The sequence below is a fragment of the Mytilinidion resinicola genome (genome assembly GCF_010093595.1).
Source record: "Mytilinidion resinicola strain CBS 304.34 unplaced genomic scaffold BDZ99scaffold_1, whole genome shotgun sequence".
Taxonomy (NCBI): domain Eukaryota; kingdom Fungi; phylum Ascomycota; class Dothideomycetes; order Mytilinidiales; family Mytilinidiaceae; genus Mytilinidion; species Mytilinidion resinicola.
The window spans coordinates 1,954,697-1,972,844 of NW_022985437.1; the positions used below are offsets into that span (position 1 = coordinate 1,954,697).

Here is an 18,148-nt window from a genome sequence, read left to right on the forward strand (position 1 = left end):
CATTTCGATAGCCGTAGAGGTTGCTTCAACACCCCTGCCTGCCCTGTGCGCGCGGAGCCGGAGCGAGCAGAAAGACGAGCGTGTGGAGGCTACTGGTGGTTCGAGGGCTTGCGATGAGAGGATATTGGGGGGGATGGGATGTTGGGAGGTTGGGCGGTGACGTGGGACTATCGCGGCTTAGCTTCGTGTGGGCAAAACGGCGGGAGGGGGGAGGCTGGTGCGGATCGGGGTTCGGTTTGAGTTTGAGGGGGTTTTGCGGTGCGGGTTGGCGTGCTTGCGGGGGAGGCGCGAGGTTAGGGAGGTTGGGGGGGTCCAAGAGGGGTGAGTTTTTCTGGTGTGGAAATTGAGGGGCGCGGGGTGAACGTGTGTGTGTGTTGGAGGAGGAGTGGTGGGGGGCCAAAGGGGATGGAGTTTTATGTCTGATTTGAAGTCAACTTTTGTTGTGTTTTTTGGGCCAGGGACTCCAAATTGGGAACATGAAAAGCTAGGCAGTTGCGTGGTTCTAGGAAGGACTGAGATAAGTTACCTCGATTCGTTGTGAGGATTTGCAAAACCTTGCCAGAGCAAAGCCTGATTTGCGATGTGCTTCATACCTCTCGATGAATTCGGGATGGGTCTAGGCATCCTTTTGCCTTGCATCGTATATCAAACCTAAAACAAACGTAGCGTGCACTTGTCCACCACTGCTTGAAGTCACCTAACATGCCCATACGGATCTGGGTGCGATGTAAGAAGCTCAAGGGTGTATATCAGCACGTATTAGGCCAAAAATCATAAATATCAAGTGAGTGTATCGATTTTAATCATAGGGCATAGGTAGCCTTTCTAACAAAGTTCTCAGGCCTTTTTCGAGGAAGTGAAGCATCACAATAACCCGATTCGCCAGAGGATGCCAAAAGTCATCCGCCCGAGAGCCATTACCACAAAGTCGCAACAGAACAGTCATTAGGATCATTGAGATCAAGCCGAAAGGAGGGTGACAAGAAGAATGAGGAAAAAGCACACGCAATTCTATGAGCAATCTGGCAGTAGGTTCATTACCTGCGAGATTGCTCGATGCCGGGGTATCAATAGGCAATGAGCCTTCTAAGATGAGAGCTCTTTTCTAGTCGAGGCCCAAAGCCTCGGTGGCCCTGACAAATGTGTCGTAAGTAGTCATGGCGCCCAGCGCACGCTTCATGTGGTTGTTCATGAGGGACAGTCCGTAGATGTAGCTGGCGTTGACCCAGCCGAACCTGGTGATTTAAATTAGCTACTGCTCCAAGGATATAGATATATGTAGATGATCTGCGGAAGCGAGAAACATACCCTTCACGGGGAACCCCTTTGAAATCACTACCCTGGTTCCCGTATTCTGCCTCGACTTTGTGAGGATCGATTTGGCGGGTGACATCATACTTCTCAACCACAACGCCGTTGAAGTCGACGAAAGCTTTTGTGACCATGTAAAGCCATCGGTAGGCCAAGCGCTGAGCTTCAACCTCATATCCGTAGCGCTGGAGTCCGACCCAAGCAAGCAGCTGCTGAGGAGCCCACCCAAATGGGTAGTCCCATTGTCGGTTAGGACGGTCAAGCCCTACGCGACCACGGGATTCCTCTGTACCGGAAACAAGTCCTCCAAAGACTTCAAATTTCGGCAGCGCTTGATCGACGAGCACTGCTGCTTGTCGGGGCGTGGCGAGACCGGACCACATCGGCCAGAAAGTTGTGGCACTCTCATACCCTGTTTGCTCTTTCTTGACCGTGTTATAGTCGAAGTACATTCCTTTCTCCTCGTTCCATAGATACTTATCGACAGCTAGACGTCGCTTCCTCGCGCGGCGGTCCCAAGCTGCAGAAGTCTCGACGTAATTCGCAGCCATGCCTTTGGCACAGAACTCAGCAGGCATGACCATCTTGTCGTCGAAATGGGCGCGGAGAATTCGAGAGATATCGGTTTCATACTTATAGAGAAGTGCATTCAGATCCACAGTCGCAAGATGAGCCGCCACTTTCTCCAGACGGTAGGATGTGTCATGTCCGGATTCTCTCACAGCGCGGTCATGCAAAAAGTACTCATCGAGCGCCGGCTCGAGCACAGTTCGATGATTGTACGCGTTGACGAACTCGGTGAACGTCATGCCATGTTTCTTTGCATATGGCTCTAGGAGATGCTCGAAATGAGAAGCTTCTGTCTCTGGCGGCACGCCAATACCACCAGCACAGTACTTCGACAGGCCTGTAGCCGGGTCAAGTCGCGGATGGGCCATCCAGACGCTGTGATACTCTTTGATGGCGGCAAGCACAGCTTCTCGAAGGAAATCCAGTGAGCCAGGCTCGTGCTTGATTCGCTCAAACACACGGAGGGCCATGTCGGTAAGGAAAGGCGGCTGGGAGCGGCATAGATAGTATGTCCGATTGGCATTGAGGATTTTTCCGTAATGTTTGATGCAGAAACAGAAATGAGTGACCATAGACTTGACGAGATGCACTTTGTCGTTAATCAATAAGCCCAGAGATTCCATATAACTATCCCAGCCGTACAACTCGTTGAATCGTCCACCAGGGACGACGAAAGGGAGACCGCGAAGGTCAGTTTTTCCCGTCTTTGGGTCTTCATATTCCTCCATGGCAATAGCGAGTAATCCGGGTGCATCATTCAGATCCCTGACGTAATCATCAGCATCGCAGTCCTCTGCAAGCCATTGCACATCAAGCCGCATGTCAGGATGCTCCTCGGCAACCCTAGTATAGTATTCGTATTGCTCAGGGGCGCCTCTCGGGACATAGACTCTGGGGCGGGGGTCGGGTGTCCAGTCCTTTGGGTCCTGGCCTACTTTGGCGATGTTTGAGCCGTCAATTCGACGTGTCAAACCGTCCCAGAAAACGGTGGATATCAGGCGGGACAGGCGGTTGACTGGATTCTCGTTCAGACGCGCCTCGTCCAAAACGATGGTCTTTCGGCCATAGTCTTGCGCCAAGGTAAGCTCCTGGAGGAGATTGGCGAGCATGTAGGCACCACGGATGTCGAATTTGTTGAAGCCGTTGGACCTGGACGACCCAACCGAGAACACCTGCCCGAAGTTAGCTCCGGACTGCGATCCACGGGTGCGATACAACATGCCTTTGGCCCTTGGTCGTCAATTGTAATCTGCATATTGCCGTCGGTGTCCTCCTGTGCTAACAGCAAGGCGAGGGTTGCTGCTACGTCGACGACAAACTTTCGGGGCTGGATGGAGACCTCATCTGTGGCACACCAAATGTCAGTTCGCAGTCAATGGTAGGATGTAGTGTGGCGCTGACCGTGGCTGATTCTCCGTGAGGGAAGCTGCTGGCTGCGGCTCTGCTTGTCTAGGATCTAAGAGGGCTTCAGCGAGTATCTGTAGCTGTGTTCGAGCTGGCTTACGGCAGAATAGGTGCGGGTCCTGTCGCCCCGCTTGTGGGACTGGCCATAGTAGATATGGGGGGCGGAGAGCGGATCGGGTCCGATAGACGAGGTGCGGCGGAGGTTGGAGGATTGCGAGCTCATGCTATGTCTGCTGGATACTGTAGGGTGGTTTCAGGTCGGACAGCGGTTGAGAGCAGGTTGTGAGGAGTTCGTGGAGGGATTGAGCCGAGTTTTATGCTGGCGGTGTAGGGAGTTTCGGAGTTGAGTGGGGGACGAACAGCGGAACGGTGAGGGCGCCCAGCGCGAAAGACCAAGGGGTCACACGACGGCGGCCAGTCGGGATTATTGGGTAGGAGAGGCAGCGGCAAGTGAAAACAGCCTTCAACGGGGTCACGATGGCAGGCGACAGTGTGGCAAGTGGACGAAGCAAGAGGCATCTGGCACTGCGGCGCGCTGGCCAGCAGTGAAAGAGCGGCGCGCTGCCAGCAATGAAAGAGCGGCTGGGCTGTGTGGTGGATCGCCAGATGGCGCACGGCACCGTCTTCTGGAACCCGGGGAGCCGTGGAAGGCACGATAAGAGCCGTGGTTGGATTCACGATGGCCGTCGCCGCGGGCCAGGGGGCCTCTTTGTCTGCTGCGACACCCTCTGTGCTGCCCGCTCCCCGACGGCTGGGCACAAAGCAACGACAAAGACAGCGGCAGTGCGGCCAATTGCCCACGCAGCGACAATGGCCAGCACGCCGCGCACGCGAACAGGCCGTGGGTGCCCACGATGCAGCTTTCGCAGCTCCGTCCGCTCCTTCGCCGCTCCTTCGCCGCTCCTTCGCCGCTCCTTCGCCGCTCCTTCGCCGCTTGTGGTCCTTGGTCCCTGGCTGCCGGGTTGGCGTGGGCCCTGAAAAATCGCCCTTGGCCGGTTCGCCCGCTTGGTCGTGTTGCGTCAACCGGCAGCAGCCTCCCAATCCTCTCGCCTGCATCCATCCCTCGCAGACCGGTCTCGGGCTTCTGGGCCCCGTCGTCCAGGCAGTGAATGACGCGAAGATGAGAGGGCAAACGTCCTTTGCACCGCACACTTTGGACACCGTGGCGACTGCCAGTGAGTTAATGCGACTGCAAATCTGCTGCCGCTGGCTGCACTGCAGGCATGGTGTACGATTAACTAATTAACTAGTTAAATGAGACACCTGCTTACCTAACCGAGCCTTCACAACAAGAATTTTCCCACGCCACAACATTACTCAAATTTTTTGAAAATGGTTAGAGCTATAGAAGTGTATTCCACGAGTACATACTAAATTTTTGAAGTCGTGCAGTCTTTGTTGTGGCTTTAGAAGTCTTCAAAAGCGTCGTGCTCCCACCAGTTTTGGAGTCTCTCATTTAATCGTATACCATGCCTGACTGCCTGTGCTGCCTATCCATACTAGCAAGACGAACTAGAAAACCCGAAACTTCTGATATCCACCGCATCTGTAGGTACATACATCTTTCCTCGTCTCGACACCATTTGCCGGCAGCTTGAGCCCATAGAGCCGCCTGCAGGTGGTGTGGTGTACCGCCTCTAGCCTGTTCTACTCGGGGGTATTCCCTGAATCCTGCGCATCTCTAGAAGTATGCGCCCGATGTCTCTTTATCAATTTTCGGACTCGCGGGTTCTCTTTAGATCCCCTTTCCTGCTTCTCTTTCACCACCCGCATCGCTTGCGCATTCGACAGAGTGGGCGATGAAGGACACAGGCTGCCCTCTGTCTCATCTCCATTCTCGTCAGGAACTATGACCTGCCCTGCCAGCCTTCTCAACTCGAGGCTGTCTAGGTCGCCGCAGCCTATTCCGCTGTCTTCAAGCATCCCTCGTGCCAGCCATGGCTGGGCGTCATGAGCCGTGCTTGGAAACATGAAGCGACGCATCGGAGTCTCGGACGAGGGCGTTGCGCTGTATATGTTCATGTTATTGGCGGATGGCGGCGACGGCGGCGGCATGCTTCTCTTGTCGGGCCCAGGCACGAATCCGTCGTGCAATGCTACGACTTTTTTGCCGTAGTGCAGATGATACATTTCCTCTTCGTAAGCCAGCGCCCCCTCCTGGCGAATGGCGGACTTTCCGAAGGCTTCATTCGTCTACGACTTGCTCAGTGTCTGTATATCGTCAAGTTTCCATTAGGGCTCTTACCTTTCGATAGCACTTGTTATGTCTTTCAAGGGTGTCTTCGGATAGCACTAGAAGCTTTCTTTTCTCTCCTCTACCCTGAGCATGAAGCGTCCTTTCGGCATGCGGGTCTATGTCACTTCGTTCCAGGGGCTGCATCTTGACGCGTTTCGGGGTGCTGCGAGAGCGCTGAAGAGGAGCAGCTTAAGTGTGCGAACAAGCAAGCCTAGCAAGAGATTTCGAGTGACGACGTGGACAGACTAACGCGCAGATAGAGTCTACCAATTCAATCAGTAACGTTTGGGATGGACAAGTCATCCTTCATCGATGCACTCACGATTGATCGAAGCTCCTTGTGTTGAACGACAGGTACGATGTCACGTCGAGTAGGATTAAGTTCATTGACTTGGACGCTGTTTTTGGAAGGGCGGTGCGGTTACAACGGTTCTATCGACTCTCCGGTCTGGTGGAAGGTATGAGGGAGGTGTGGGCCTCGCAAGTGGGAGTAGCGTGGTTATAAGCAGTCTCGCGTGGCCTCTTAGAGGTGCTGCTGCTACGAGTACCAGACAGATATCTAGGGCGACATGGGTCCTTAGCTTGCACATGTAGCAGGTTGCTAGGAATCATGGTTAGTTCCCCAAGAACTTACGGGCAAAGAGGGCGAAGTTGCCCGGCCACGTAGAAAAGGGCGACAAGCAGATATTGAAGGCGCCAATTAAACTAGGTAAGCGTTGATACGAGTTGCAGGGAGGGAACGAGGGCTACGAAAGGGCAAAAAAGACGGTGTGGACTCCGATGATTTGCATCTCGCTCGAAAGAGAACGATTCGGGGCAGGCTCCTTAAAAGCATCAATGCTTTGCTCGCTTTCTGCCTCCTCTAAAGGGATCGCACGGATGCCATCCACCTCAAAATCGAGGCACGGCCTACCCTGCCTGTACGACAGTAACTCAGCCAGCCGTCTCACGTTGCGGATCAGCTCTCTCATGCCACGGCTCGGCGAGCCTCTCCACCACGGCTGACCCTGAACGGGGCGCGGAACACCCCCACGGCCACGACTAAGGCTGCAAGGATGCCGTCGGGGCGCTTGTCGATCGTGCCGCTCACCTATCACAAGCCCGCCGCTCTGCGCCATCTGGCCAGTGCCACCCTCGATGCCACGTGGGAAATTAGAGTCGCCGGGAGCGAGGGGTAGAGACGAGATGCAGATGCTGTCCCCGCACGGCCCTCACCTCCTCAGCGCCCTCACCAATCATCACGGCTTCACTGCATACCGAGAGACGCCCGCCGACGCCATTGTTGGGAGCCCAGAGCCAGGATCCGACTCTTCTCGTCTCAACGAACCGGGCAGCACGCGTGTCGACTGCAGCCCAGCGCCGCAGGTAGAAACTGCATGGCACAACATTCACCATATGATCATCTGCTCCGGTTCCACTTCCCCAGAGGCATGAATCATGGCACTCACCGATCAATCGTCTCACGAATGCTACTACGTTTGTTTCCTGAACCTGGCAGCGGCGCTTACCTCACCACCTTCCATCTCCTCCCCTCACGCTGCAGAGAAAAGGGGGCCCCCGCCCCAGGGCCTCGCAACGTCGCCGGCGGAAGATGCCTAGCCGTTCGGAGACGTCGGTTTCCAGGAACGCCTGGTAAACTCTGTTACGCAGGCTGCGACCACGGGCATCCAACCGCGAGTTGTCCAATGAGAAACCAGATGGAAAACGAGTGTGTCTAGCGCTCCGATGCACTGTCTCCACCGCAGCGTCTTCAGCAGCCGAGGCCACACGATGCGTGGGGCAGTCGGGTCTCGGGTCTGGGCCCACAGCAAAGTTGTGTGCATGAAGAAGCAGCAGCTTTGTCAGGCACGTCAGGCTCGCCAGGCTGAAGGGAACTTCCAACTCTTTTCTCCCAGCACGTCCTCAGCCTTGCACGCTCCTGCCTCTTTCGTGCAGTATGCCGGCAGTTCAAACGGCTGAAGACGTGCGACGCGGAGGCTGAGTCCCAGAGACACACAGGCTGCGGGGCACAGATCAAGCGATTCCCCGGTAGTGCTGGTGGATGCGGCGGCAACCTGATAATTCTTTCTTTCGGGCCCCCAGATTTTCGTGCGGGCACCATGCGGGAGTCAGGAGCCCATCGCTCGGCGCACCGACACCTCGCATCGCTAGCACCTGCAAGGCTGAAGCGCTCGTCTCAACTTCCGGCCGCTGACTCCGTCTGGATGCAAAATTACGGGCCGTGTCTTCAGCGAGTCCAACTCCAGTCCGACTAATAGCCAGCCCGGTGCAACGGCTCTTGGGTTCCTCTAAATTTCGCTTCCAGCCAGCCGGGCTCTTGACGGATTGGAACCCGCGATCCCCACCCAGCCAGAGCCTGCCATCCGGCCCTTCTACTACATCCGCTGCCACCTTTCGCGAGGAAACTGATCCAGGCAGATCTTTTCTGCACATCGCACCACCAGTCCTCTCACCGGCCTCTCCCCTCCGCCGATCCACGCCTAAATGCCTCATTTCCACATCATCGATGCCACACCTGCGACCGTGCTTCTTGCATTTTGCCCTGCTCCCCGTTACGCCATTTACTGATTGCGTGTGCAGCGGCTCGCGCGCCATCAAAACTGTCTCACCTGCAGGTCAGTCCTTCAGATTTCCCCAATTCTGGCCGTCTCCCCTATCATGCCTGGCATTCCTGCACGTCGTCTTCGCAGTCACATCCATTTCTTGTGTAAGTCCCGGCCTTTTACCACCGTCAAGTATGCTTCGTACTCAGAACTGGGCCATTGTATTTCTGCAATGGAACATTTGCGCGCCCACCCAAGGCCGCTCTGTCACACCTGTCATGCAATCATCATGTCGCACAACCTCTACTGCTGCGGTGTGATATCGGGACGGTACGACACATCCCCGGCTGCAGAGCCCTGCGCCTAGCTTGCGGTTTCTCTCTTGCAACGAGCACGCAAGGCACCACTCGCTCGGGCTCGGTTCCAGAGATGCCGCTCTCCGGCCATGCACTGTTATCTTGCACACAGAAGGTCCAATCATTTCGTCCCACTCCGAGAGCACGATGGCGTCCCCCCGACCCAGCGACCACTCCGTCGGGCAACCCGGTGGCTCGGATGCTCTACGAGCCGCCCCGTTCGATGAGTCGAGGGCTGCTTGCCGTCTGTGGATGCAATTTGGGAGTTCCGTTATGCAGCGTTGCATCGGAAGCACCCCCGAGGCATTAGTTCCATCCTGCTGCGTTGCTTGTGCATCGTGAGCGCTCGGCTGGACATTATCACTCTCTGCGTTCGACCTACTCACCTGTCACGGTGTGACAAAACAACGGTTCACAAACGCAATATTCGAAGCTGCAGAATGCGTCAGGAACGTGTTACTTTTTGCAAGAGGAACCCTGGTGCCGAGTTTACGGAGCTAGAACAGCTCTTCTCCGCCTTATACTCTGATTCAAGTAATGGTTGCCTTATACCCTTTCCATGCGTTGTCATGAGCGCCTCCACCCTTTGGTTTTGTAGTGCATCACGCATCGCATGCCTCTCGGGATCCGTCATTCGGTTAAACCCAGGTCACTGAACATGGAGCTTTCGACTAGTCTTTCGTATCGAACGTAGCTGCCCATTCCGTAAAAGAAGGTTGAGAATTTGATCTTCTAAACGCTGCTTACCATTACTGATACTGTTAACATCACGCCTCCAGTCTTCTTCCATTGTTTACTCCTTTTTTTTTTACCTTACCGTCCCCATTATTTTAGGTGTCAGAGTCAGCAATTCTGGCCCAATCCGCCTCTACCTTGCTACACTCTCCATCAGCTTTCTTGACCAAACGTTGCTCCGACTCTTACCTAAAACGAAATAATGTGGTGATCATATGAGTGGGAGGATGGCTTGTTAGTCATACTCCTGCCGATACAAGCCAGTTGACATACGACAGAACTCTTCGTATGCGACTCGGTTGATCATTAGTGATGATCTGTATGCACAAACCACGGCTCCGGAGCCGCAATGTGGTATCCCGGTTCTTCTTCGAGCTTCGTTCAATTCATACCTCAGTTTATTGGAGATGGTAGGGGGACTGTGAATTGGGCGAGTAGAAGATTGACTCAAGCACAGAGTATAAGCACCCAGTACACACCTTTACGCAATAACAGTCCAAACGCTTGTGATGGTCCTTGTCCCATTAAACACAAGTGCCGTCACGTGCTGTTCGCTCAGGTCATGTGACGGTTTGAGCACTTCATAAATATATTGAGCAGTGATTGGTCGCGGTAGAGATATACGAGATAGTTTAGTGACATCAATGAAACAAAGACTGCATTTACTGGGATTCTTAGTTCTTGGTATCAAAACCCACGACTACCTCCACCTCCACCTTCGCCCAGCTTTTCCGCAGCGAACAGCGATGGTTTCGGCTGGCAAAGGCGCAGCTATTGGGCATCAGTCCTGCGCCCGGCGGCTAAGCGTCCCGTATCCGCTGGCCAGCCGTCGTGACTCGTGAGCAGAGCGCCGCCCACCTGGCGCCCCAAGCTGATTCCTCCCACCCGCCTGGGAAGATCTGCCTGAGCGGACTGCAACCGCCTGCTGCTCCAGTCCTCCCAAAGATGCGATGCCAGAATTAACATTTATATTCGGTCCTAACAATACCTTCTTCTTCGACTCCCCCAAATCATGGAAGTTGTGAGTGCCGTGATGTGTGCATCTAGCAAAAGCAGACCGCATCGGCTGACGATGGGCGCCTAGTCACAACATTCCACCCACCCTCCGTCAGCTTTTTAATGCGTCAATGAATCCGGGATGGCGGGTGCAGCAGCCATATTGCGTTGCGCTCGCCCCGCAGAGCGGAAACCATGAGTCTATCTGGTACATCGGGTGCCGGGTGTGCGATGGGACTGACAAGCTGTGTATGTGATCTCAGCCTCTGCGAGCTGCATGTCGCACCACTGCCTCAAAGTACAAATGCTGATAACCCATTCTTGGGACTAGTCTACACCCAGAACCACTTCGACTACACCTACCCAGACCTCGCGCGGTGGGTCAGGACGATTCCGAACGCCCCCGCGGCTGTGTACATCACCTTCGGGCCCAAGACGAGCTACTTCGCCTGTGCCCCAGGGCTTGGGTCGATATGGAGTGGCATTGCGACCGATCTGAGGGACAAGGTGCATAAAGCGTTTGACACGCCGTGTCAGGTTGCGCTAGGGGTGAAGGACGCCTGGTTCGTCATGTGGCCGGACGGCTACTTTGCGTGGAAGTTTTATGGCGGCTATGGCAATTTGGACAAGATCCTTGATGCTGCGGAGCCGCGAACTGTTGCTGTAAGTTGTGTTATTCCTCAACACGTTTCAATGGAGAATGATTGAAACATCCTTCGGATCTCCTTGTACCAGCAATATCAAGTATGAAGCAATTACTAATCTCAGACCTCAGTACCTCGCCCTCTCTCCCTACTCCAAAGACCAATACTTTGTCGCCTTCAAAGACCGTACTGTCAAGTACTCCCTCTCCCCAGAATGGATGCCGCAAATGCAAGAAGTGTTTCTGGAATGGCAAACCGAAATCATGCGCGCTTCTGGCATGACCCCGTACCAGCAACAACCGCAAAACTACCCGCCTGGTCAATACCCACCAGGCCAATACCCACCGCACCATACGCCTCAAATGGCCCACACACAGACCATCTACGAAGCTCCACCAGGCCTGCCACGTCAGGGGTACCCGCCTACACCCCAGCAGTCACCGGGATACTACCCAGCTACACCGCAGTCACCAGCGTCGCCATACCAGTATCCTTATGGCCCGCAGACGCCGCAGACGCCATATGCCACTCCTTATCAGCAGTCCACCCAGATGATGAACGGGCAGATGGTCGCACCTCAACCGGGGTTGGCACCCCAGACATCACGTGACGTAAGTCTATCATATGGAATCCCCGCATTTCGACCTTCCTTCCCTTCACTATGCAATTATAGACTCACGCTAACATTTTAAATCTAGACTAAGGACACCATGAGCATCAGAAGTGGACGAAGCGGCCGCTCGTCCATCAGCTCATCCCTAGGGTTCAAACGAGCATCGATATCCTTGAGCAGCAGCAAGAGCGCTGTGAATGTCGGGAGCCAGACCTGCGTGGTGATGTAGATACGACCCTCTTTTGTTTTCCTTTTTCTTTTTGGCTTTTGCATCTCAAAACGGCCGGCTTTTGGGTAATTTTCTGACATTTACATAACACTTGATTCGCGATTTTAGCATGGGCCAGAAGCTACGCAATTTTTCGCCAAGTCGCTGCTAGCATTCATTTGTTTTGGATACCCATTTCACCGGCTTTGTTAATTTCTGATGGTAATCTAAATTGGTCTTGGAGTATATTTCGTTTGTTCGTGGTGACGTGAGATGGGTGATGATGAGATCAGGATTTGTGGTGTCGAATATCTGACGCTTCCCAAGCGGCTCTCTCCCAACTATGCGCCAATCCGAGTCTCCAAACGCCAGAAAGCAGAAATTGGGTATCATGCTCATCGCCAGCCGTCATATACTCCCCCAGCAATCCTCTACCTCAAAAGCTCCACCGAGAACGAGAGAAAATATAAAAAGAGATGAACCAAAAATAAACTAGATTCCAAATGTCTCCCAACCACCACCCACCCCCTCAATACGGATCCCCCGTAAACACAGTATCAAACTCGCTCTCCGCCGGCGCACTCGGCATGCTAATCCGACTCGACCGATCCCGCGGCATACTCCCAAACCCCAGATTATGCGTACTCAGCACCGTCGACGTCGGCGCCACAGACCCCCTATACGCACGCGGCTCACCACCTCCTCCCGCCGCCGCCGCGCGCCGCGCTTCGGTCGCCGGCCTCGCGGCCTCCCCAACGTGGGGAAAATCGCCCCGCACGGGCGACGGCATGCTCGGCGCGCTCGACGGCCGCCGCGAGCGGTCGTAGTCCGTGTACACCGAGCTCCCCGGCGCATGCTGCGCTGTGGGGCCTGACGGCCGCCCAGGGACGTCGTCGCTGTCGTCCAGGCGATCTCGGTACCCGTCGCCGTGGTCGTGGATGCTGCCCCACTCGCTGCGGCGGCGGTAGTCCAGCCCCCGGGCCCCCGGCAGCGAGATGAGGACGGACTGCGGCTCGCGCGCCAGCCGCATGCGCACGCGTTCGCTGGGCTGGCGAGAGGGGGGCTGGTGCCAGGGTGAGAGGGGGATGGAGGAGCGTGGGTCGGCTGCTGCTGCTGCTGGGGGTCGGGTTTGAGGGGGGGAGAGCGGGTAGGCGGGTGGTGGGGAGGGTTGCGTGGGGCGGTTCTGGAGGGTGTAGCCGATGATTGTGATGCCGAGCAGGGCGAGGAAGAAGAGGGCGAAGATGATGAGGCCGGGTGGGAAGGCGGGGGTGGCGGCCCAGTGGGGTGGGATCCCGGCGGCGGCGGGCAGGGGAGTGAGGGTGATGGTTGCGGCGGGCAGGTAGACGGTTACCCAGGCTGTTGAGGTGGGCATGGCTGCTTGGTCCTCTGGGAGCTGGAGGAGGTTTCGTGGGGTTGGGCAGGATGAGGATTGCATGGGAGCAAGGGATCTGGGGAGGTTGGGGTTAGTATCAAAGCGTTGTTTCAGTGGGAGATTGGTATATGGAGAAGTCCGAGATGGCAGAGGAACCCTCACAGTGATGGGAGAGCGGGCGCAAAGGCCCCCACAAGCGGAGTGCCGACTGAGTACCTTCGTGTTGCGGTATGTAGAGGGTAGAGAGTTGACGACATAGATTAAGGTTGGGATTAGAAAATGCGGCACGTGGCAAGGTCAATGCTGCTGTGAGCGTAAGCGTCGGGCCGCAGACTTAAGGGTCAGAAGGCACTTCTTTCACAGTGTGACTTGGGTATGCTTTGCTTTAGACCTGGAACCTCCACATTGGAATGTGTAATGGAGTTTTGTGGCAACTCCACATTCAGTTGCGAGGTAAAATCTTAACGTAAATGCGAGATGGACACGTAGTTTCATGAGCGAGGTTGGCAGCGCTTACAGTAGGCGTAAGGGCGGTGTGACAACACATAGGTGACTTCCATCGGTAGGTAGGACGGGCAGTAGGTAGAGGGGAACAGAGAATAATTTCCATGTGTTACGTGGGAATGGAAGACAGGAGTTTGAAATCAGCTGCTAGGAGACGTTGTATACATCATTGGATACTCATGTCTTTATAACACCATGTCAGGCAATGCGGGTTGATATAAAGAGCAATTCTGGCAAAGAAGTAGAAATATGGAGACTAGTTTTGGAATAATGGGCGCTTCTCCGCCAAATCAATACTAAGGTATCTGGCGAAAGCATAAACTCCGATGCATGCTGGCAAATGAGTCCAGAAAGCCTTTTACAGAACACCTTAACAAAAGAGTGAATGCTGCCCCCAAGACGCCAGCATACCCAGATTATGGCAGCTGATTTTTCTCCGACCCCGAGCTGGTAGGCTTCTTCTTCAACTCAGCCATTGATAAGGGCGGTGGCTCCATATGGTCTTGAGATTTAGAGTTCCTCATCTTCCTCATCTCCCGTTCGAGGGTCCCCAATAGCTTCTCCAAAAGCCACTGCGCTTCAGACTTGTTGCCCATGAGCGGACTCCGGGTACCAAGCCAGCTCCAAGCCACCCTCTCGCCCCTCTTGTCGTTGCCATTCCCTATCCCATTTACCCGAGACTTGTCCTCTTTGACAGGTGCTCTCCTGTGCCGTGATGCATCAGTCTCATCTTGACCAAGGAGTCGAAGATAGTAAGCCCATTCCTGGTAAGAGTATTGCCGAGGCGGGGAAGCGTCGACGTCTTTCATGACCTGCTGAAGCTCCTTCGCAAGAATGAAGTGGTAGAAGTGAATGTCTCGTTCAAGGGTATCGCCCTCGTTTTCTGCCTGCTCGGCCTCCTCCAACTCCTCGTCCTCGATGTACTTTGCTAGTCGATCGAGTCCTTTATCAGAGAATTTACTGTCTTTGCCATCCTCGTCTGTAGGCAGAAGACCTGGCGGCTTCTCAAACCTGACGCGTTGATTGCGGAAACGACGATCCTGCAGCTTCGTTGAAGCAGACTTCAGATTCGCCATGGTGCTATTCTCGCCTGGAAGAACAGTCAAGGAGCCGATCCAGAGGGTGAAGTCACTGAATGCCTTAATAATAGTGTCGCCCATGTTGCTGATCAAGATGGTGAGCGTTGGAACGGCCAGCATAGTCCAGAAAACGAAGAATGGCTTGGAAGCATTGGACGAAAGTGTCAAATCTCCGTAGCCGATGGTGAGCAGCGAAGTATATGCAAAATACAACGAGACAAAGTAGCTCCAGCCCTGAGGCTTCTCGGAGTATGTGAATACGAGCGCACCTAAAAACCAGAGGAGGAGAGCGGCCATCGTAGACATAGCCAGGGAGGTCCATCGTCGACGCTGCTCAGCACTCTTTTGGACGTGTCGCATTATGTTGAATTCTCGCTCTCGTCTTTGCAGTTCGCTGAGTCCTTTCTGGGAAAAGTTGATTTTCTTGAATGGCCCAATCTTGATAGTACGCTCATCGGGGTCAACGGAGGCCAGGACTCTCTGTCGTTTCTTTTCCATGAACCGGGCAGCCATCTTGTGCTTGCCTCGTTCGAGGGCTAACGATCTAACCGAACCAATGACCAAACCGACTATTAGAATACCTCCAATGGCAAACGGGAATAGCAAGGATCGTCCAAGGTGAGTCGCCGGAACATATTCACCTCCGATACCAATTGTCAGCAATGTAAAATTAGCCCAGTACACTGCGTCAAGGAACCGCCATCCTTCAATTTTTGTATACACTAAAGCCCCAAGAAGGAGATAGACCATAAAGCTGATCGTTTGTAGCATGAGCGTCCGTTGGCTGGACGTGAGTTGAAATTCCCTCGGATAATGGTTACGATAGGCCCCATACACCGTTACTATCATCAGAGACGAGACCACACAATAAAGTGCGGCCGCGATGATTGCATAGTAGAAGGCTTGTGAGAGTGCATGGCTTTCGGCTGGCTGGTTTCGGAACAGCGATGATGAGGCGACGCAGACAAGGGCGATGAGGAGCACGGAGGAGATGAACCACCCCACGATAGTTACTGACTGAGCAATGGCAAACGATAGTCGACGGGCCATATTGAGTAGGAGGGCCATATTCGCAATCAAGGCGAAAACTAGCGAGACGGAGTTGATTGCGATGAGCCTGGAAAAAAAATCAGCCCACTAGTCACAATGTGGCGATCTGAGGTAGAAACAGGCATCATACCATTGAGGATCCTTGATATCTTTGCCATGTCCTTCATCGACACCTGGAGGGATGTATACCCTCCAGTTCTGCACGAGTGCGCAAATGCTAAAGGCATTGGCCATAGGCCCAAAAGTACCTGCGATCAAAGGACACGCCGTAGAAGCAAACCACCAACGACTTGTCTGAGTTAGCTAATACTTCCAAATACGGGACGTATGCCTACGTGGGATCGAGGAAATTCTCCTCTTCCTCTTCCTCCTCCTTCTCCTCGGCCTCATGGGGGTCTCGTTCGATGTCGGCTGCAGCTTCGTGAAGCGCATGGTCGACGCCTGGATCGTTCATAGTGGAAGTTGGGTGCTGTAAGTAAAAATGAGTACAGGAAGATGGAGGAGCATGGTGAGCGTCCTGGGATACCTATGCTTGTTTGGACACGGGAGAACAAGGTCACAGGCGAACCAAAGAATCGTGACGGGATGACGCAGTGGCTGCACTAGGGTGTGTGGGGAGTGGCTGGGGAATGTAAGCTAACAGCTGCTTTGGGTATGGCGCGTGTCAGTATCCCGGCCAAAAGGCAACGAGCCGCGAACTTTGGAACGCCGGCGGTTAAAGCCGAGCGACGATGGCTTGGCTGTATGTCTTGTCTTGACTTCATGTTGTTATAATATAAGTGATCTGGATGATCAGGCTGACATTCTGATATTACTCTTATAGACTCGGACCCTGTTCTTTTCGACGAAAATTCAATCTCTTCCTGCCGAAGTCATCCTTTTCTCTAGCAATGTGGATATGTAGTTGTTCGAGATGGCAGCTAATTTCAAGATCATGCACTAGCACGGTTAGAATCTGATGACCTGGCTTTAGTGAGATGACGGTGAATCCATGTGATGCATATCTTCGGTATGTTTGAAGACGAACGCAATTGCCACGTGATCGTATCTCTGAAGAGCCCTGTGAGGTACAAGCTCGACAGATGTTGCTCTCCAGAAATAGAGAGTCCGTCAAATGTGGAAAGCGTTCACCTTGACATGCTTGCAAACAGACGTAGAGAAGTGTCTCGAGGTAAATTCCTCGAGAGTTTGACTTGCAGCATGGCTTGGAGAATCGGAACAGCCCAAGCAGTACTTGGAGGCTTAGCGTAAGTGCAACCAACGCTTTGACAGATGTTGTTTCAATGATACCGAGTCTCGTTTGCGCTTTTGATGCTCTGTAAGTGCGGAGGATTTGAGAAATTGGCGGTTTGATGCCATCGAGTCTCTGAAGAGCCCCTGTCTGTAAAGAAGAGTTGAGCGATTGAAGGCTCGGTTCTGTAGAAAGTTCCTAGTTAGCTGACCTCTCATTCCCGATCCGCAAGAGCGGAGTGAATAGCCGCATCAAGGCCCTTAAAGCGTTGACATATGTGACCTCGTCGTGCGTTCCGGAACCCCTTTCACTACATGAGGTTGCTTGGTGGCCCGGCTGCTGTGCTTCACATTGGAGGCTGAGACAGCATGCCCTATCTCGCCCTACGTCTTACATTCCCTCTTGAAATCCGGCATCCCTAACTGACCATCGCCTTTGCTGTAGTTGGTGAGACGCCTACAGTAAGTTCTTTGATGGAGACGCAGGCCCATGATGCAACTCGGTGGTGCCGTGCCGCAAGTTTCTTCGACAAGAAGGGCCATCGTTTAGGAAGTCCGCCGCGCTTGTCTTGAAGCATCTCCGCACTTACAGCATAACACCACCCGATGACAGCCCTCCCCGATCGAGACAACGCTCAAGACATACGCGTGTCTAACCGGTAGGATCCTCGGAGCTCCAGACGGCAGTGCGTTGTTCGAAATCTCTGGCTCAAGCTCCCACGACATCTCAAACTCCGCAACCCATACCTTGCTGTCCTCCCTAAACAACCCAGCGAATAAATGGAAGCTAGAGAGGTGGGCAACATACCAGAGGGAATACGGACGGAGCACTATAGTTCCGTCCATCGGGCCTTCGAGTCAAGCCATGCCACCTGGGCAGCAATTCGAGACTGGCTTCCAATGCATCTCCATCATCGCCACCCACTACATCATCATCAACTCCATTGATACGAAAGACGCGACTGAGGAGTCGAAAGTGTCCTCGCGTACATAGAACACACCCATGGACAAACCAACGTCGTGGAGTGGCCGTCCAGCGGCGCTGGAGTTGGCTACGAGACCTCCACTCCGCCCGCCTACGATTCCCAGCACCCGAACGCCAACGTTTCACCTGCGAGACCTATGAGCGTCATACAATTAATACCGTTGATGAACGTAGGTGATAGACTCTTCCTTGTTTTCCTCATCAACGACTAACGTATAGATGCTAGGGGTACCATGTCCACGTTAAATCCCCTGCACCACCGGTCTCCGCGATGTTTCCCCAACAACCACACACTGGTCTGCAGACCCTGAG

The 18,148-nt window shown here is 54.0% G+C and overlaps 8 protein-coding genes across 8 annotated transcripts; 3 read left to right on the top strand and 5 right to left on the bottom strand.

Moving 5' to 3' along the window:
- Positions 1–836: 836 nt before the first annotated feature.
- Positions 837–3,597, bottom strand: BDZ99DRAFT_405141 (neutral trehalase). Its single transcript, XM_033716418.1, has 5 exons — positions 3,386–3,597; positions 3,283–3,337; positions 3,104–3,225; positions 1,309–3,053; positions 837–1,235 (listed from the first exon to the last, which is right to left on the bottom strand). The coding sequence occupies exons 1-5, from the start codon at positions 3,506–3,508 to the stop codon at positions 1,106–1,108; spliced, it is 2,175 nt and encodes a 724-aa protein (XP_033584431.1). The 5' UTR covers positions 3,509–3,597; the 3' UTR covers positions 837–1,105.
- Positions 3,598–3,964: 367 nt separating this feature from the next.
- On the top strand, positions 3,965–4,523 carry BDZ99DRAFT_513714 (uncharacterized protein; the record flags this gene model as incomplete). The annotated part of the gene is made up of 2 exons (XM_033724736.1): positions 3,965–4,460; positions 4,507–4,523. 2 exons carry the CDS (start codon positions 3,965–3,967, stop codon positions 4,521–4,523), a joined length of 513 nt encoding a protein of 170 aa, XP_033584432.1.
- A 148-nt stretch (positions 4,524–4,671) lies between these two features.
- Positions 4,672–5,774, bottom strand: BDZ99DRAFT_493278 (uncharacterized protein). Its single transcript, XM_033723222.1, has 2 exons — positions 5,531–5,774; positions 4,672–5,478 (listed from the first exon to the last, which is right to left on the bottom strand). Exons 1-2 carry the CDS (start codon positions 5,663–5,665, stop codon positions 4,933–4,935), a joined length of 681 nt encoding a protein of 226 aa, XP_033584433.1. The 5' UTR covers positions 5,666–5,774; the 3' UTR covers positions 4,672–4,932.
- A 171-nt stretch (positions 5,775–5,945) lies between these two features.
- BDZ99DRAFT_457206 (uncharacterized protein) lies at positions 5,946–6,154 on the bottom strand. Its single transcript, XM_033718634.1, has one exon. It carries the CDS (start codon positions 6,131–6,133, stop codon positions 5,954–5,956), a length of 180 nt encoding a protein of 59 aa, XP_033584434.1. The 5' UTR covers positions 6,134–6,154; the 3' UTR covers positions 5,946–5,953.
- A 3,951-nt stretch (positions 6,155–10,105) lies between these two features.
- Positions 10,106–11,637, top strand: BDZ99DRAFT_513716 (uncharacterized protein; the record flags this gene model as incomplete). The annotated part of the gene is made up of 5 exons (XM_033724737.1): positions 10,106–10,176; positions 10,240–10,400; positions 10,483–10,814; positions 10,927–11,406; positions 11,494–11,637. The coding sequence occupies 5 exons, from the start codon at positions 10,106–10,108 to the stop codon at positions 11,635–11,637; spliced, it is 1,188 nt and encodes a 395-aa protein (XP_033584435.1).
- A 169-nt stretch (positions 11,638–11,806) lies between these two features.
- On the bottom strand, positions 11,807–13,240 carry BDZ99DRAFT_530272 (uncharacterized protein; the record flags this gene model as incomplete). Its single annotated transcript, XM_033726415.1, has 1 exon — positions 11,807–13,240. A coding segment is annotated over one exon (1,095 nt), but the record flags the coding sequence as incomplete, so codon positions are not given.
- A 451-nt stretch (positions 13,241–13,691) lies between these two features.
- BDZ99DRAFT_493281 (voltage-gated potassium channel) lies at positions 13,692–16,141 on the bottom strand. The gene is made up of 3 exons (XM_033723223.1): positions 15,957–16,141; positions 15,752–15,910; positions 13,692–15,688 (listed from the first exon to the last, which is right to left on the bottom strand). The coding sequence occupies exons 1-3, from the start codon at positions 16,073–16,075 to the stop codon at positions 13,909–13,911; spliced, it is 2,058 nt and encodes a 685-aa protein (XP_033584437.1). The 5' UTR covers positions 16,076–16,141; the 3' UTR covers positions 13,692–13,908.
- A 264-nt stretch (positions 16,142–16,405) lies between these two features.
- On the top strand, positions 16,406–17,987 carry BDZ99DRAFT_565219 (uncharacterized protein). Its single transcript, XM_033727452.1, has 2 exons — positions 16,406–16,868; positions 17,515–17,987. The coding sequence occupies exons 1-2, from the start codon at positions 16,618–16,620 to the stop codon at positions 17,843–17,845; spliced, it is 582 nt and encodes a 193-aa protein (XP_033584438.1). The 5' UTR covers positions 16,406–16,617; the 3' UTR covers positions 17,846–17,987.
- Positions 17,988–18,148: the final 161 nt, after the last annotated feature.

Excerpts from the sequence above, each read along its gene's own strand:
- BDZ99DRAFT_405141 (XM_033716418.1), bottom strand. The coding sequence starts at position 3,508 with ATGAGCTCGCAATCCTCCAACCTCCGCCGCACCTCGTCTATCGGACCC. Across the intron at positions 3,338-3,385 it reads GGACCCGCACCTATTCTGCC|ATCCTAGACAAGCAGAGCCG; the intron begins GTAAGCCAGCTC and ends AAGCCCTCTTAG. Across the intron at positions 3,226-3,282 it reads CTCACGGAGAATCAGCCACG|ATGAGGTCTCCATCCAGCCC; the intron begins GTCAGCGCCACA and ends GGTGTGCCACAG.
- BDZ99DRAFT_493278 (XM_033723222.1), bottom strand. The coding sequence starts at position 5,665 with ATGCAGCCCCTGGAACGAAGTGACATAGACCCGCATGCCGAAAGGACG. Across the intron at positions 5,479-5,530 it reads ATAACAAGTGCTATCGAAAG|ACGAATGAAGCCTTCGGAAA; the intron begins GTAAGAGCCCTA and ends AGCAAGTCGTAG.
- BDZ99DRAFT_457206 (XM_033718634.1), bottom strand. The coding sequence starts at position 6,133 with ATGATTCCTAGCAACCTGCTACATGTGCAAGCTAAGGACCCATGTCGC.
- BDZ99DRAFT_493281 (XM_033723223.1), bottom strand. The coding sequence starts at position 16,075 with ATGAACGATCCAGGCGTCGACCATGCGCTTCACGAAGCTGCAGCCGAC. Across the intron at positions 15,911-15,956 it reads GAGAATTTCCTCGATCCCAC|TCGTTGGTGGTTTGCTTCTA; the intron begins GTAGGCATACGT and ends AACTCAGACAAG. Across the intron at positions 15,689-15,751 it reads GATATCAAGGATCCTCAATG|GCTCATCGCAATCAACTCCG; the intron begins GTATGATGCCTG and ends TTTTTTTTCCAG.
- BDZ99DRAFT_565219 (XM_033727452.1), top strand. The coding sequence starts at position 16,618 with ATGCATATCTTCGGTATGTTTGAAGACGAACGCAATTGCCACGTGATC. Across the intron at positions 16,869-17,514 it reads GCAGTACTTGGAGGCTTAGC|GATCCTCGGAGCTCCAGACG; the intron begins GTAAGTGCAACC and ends TCTAACCGGTAG.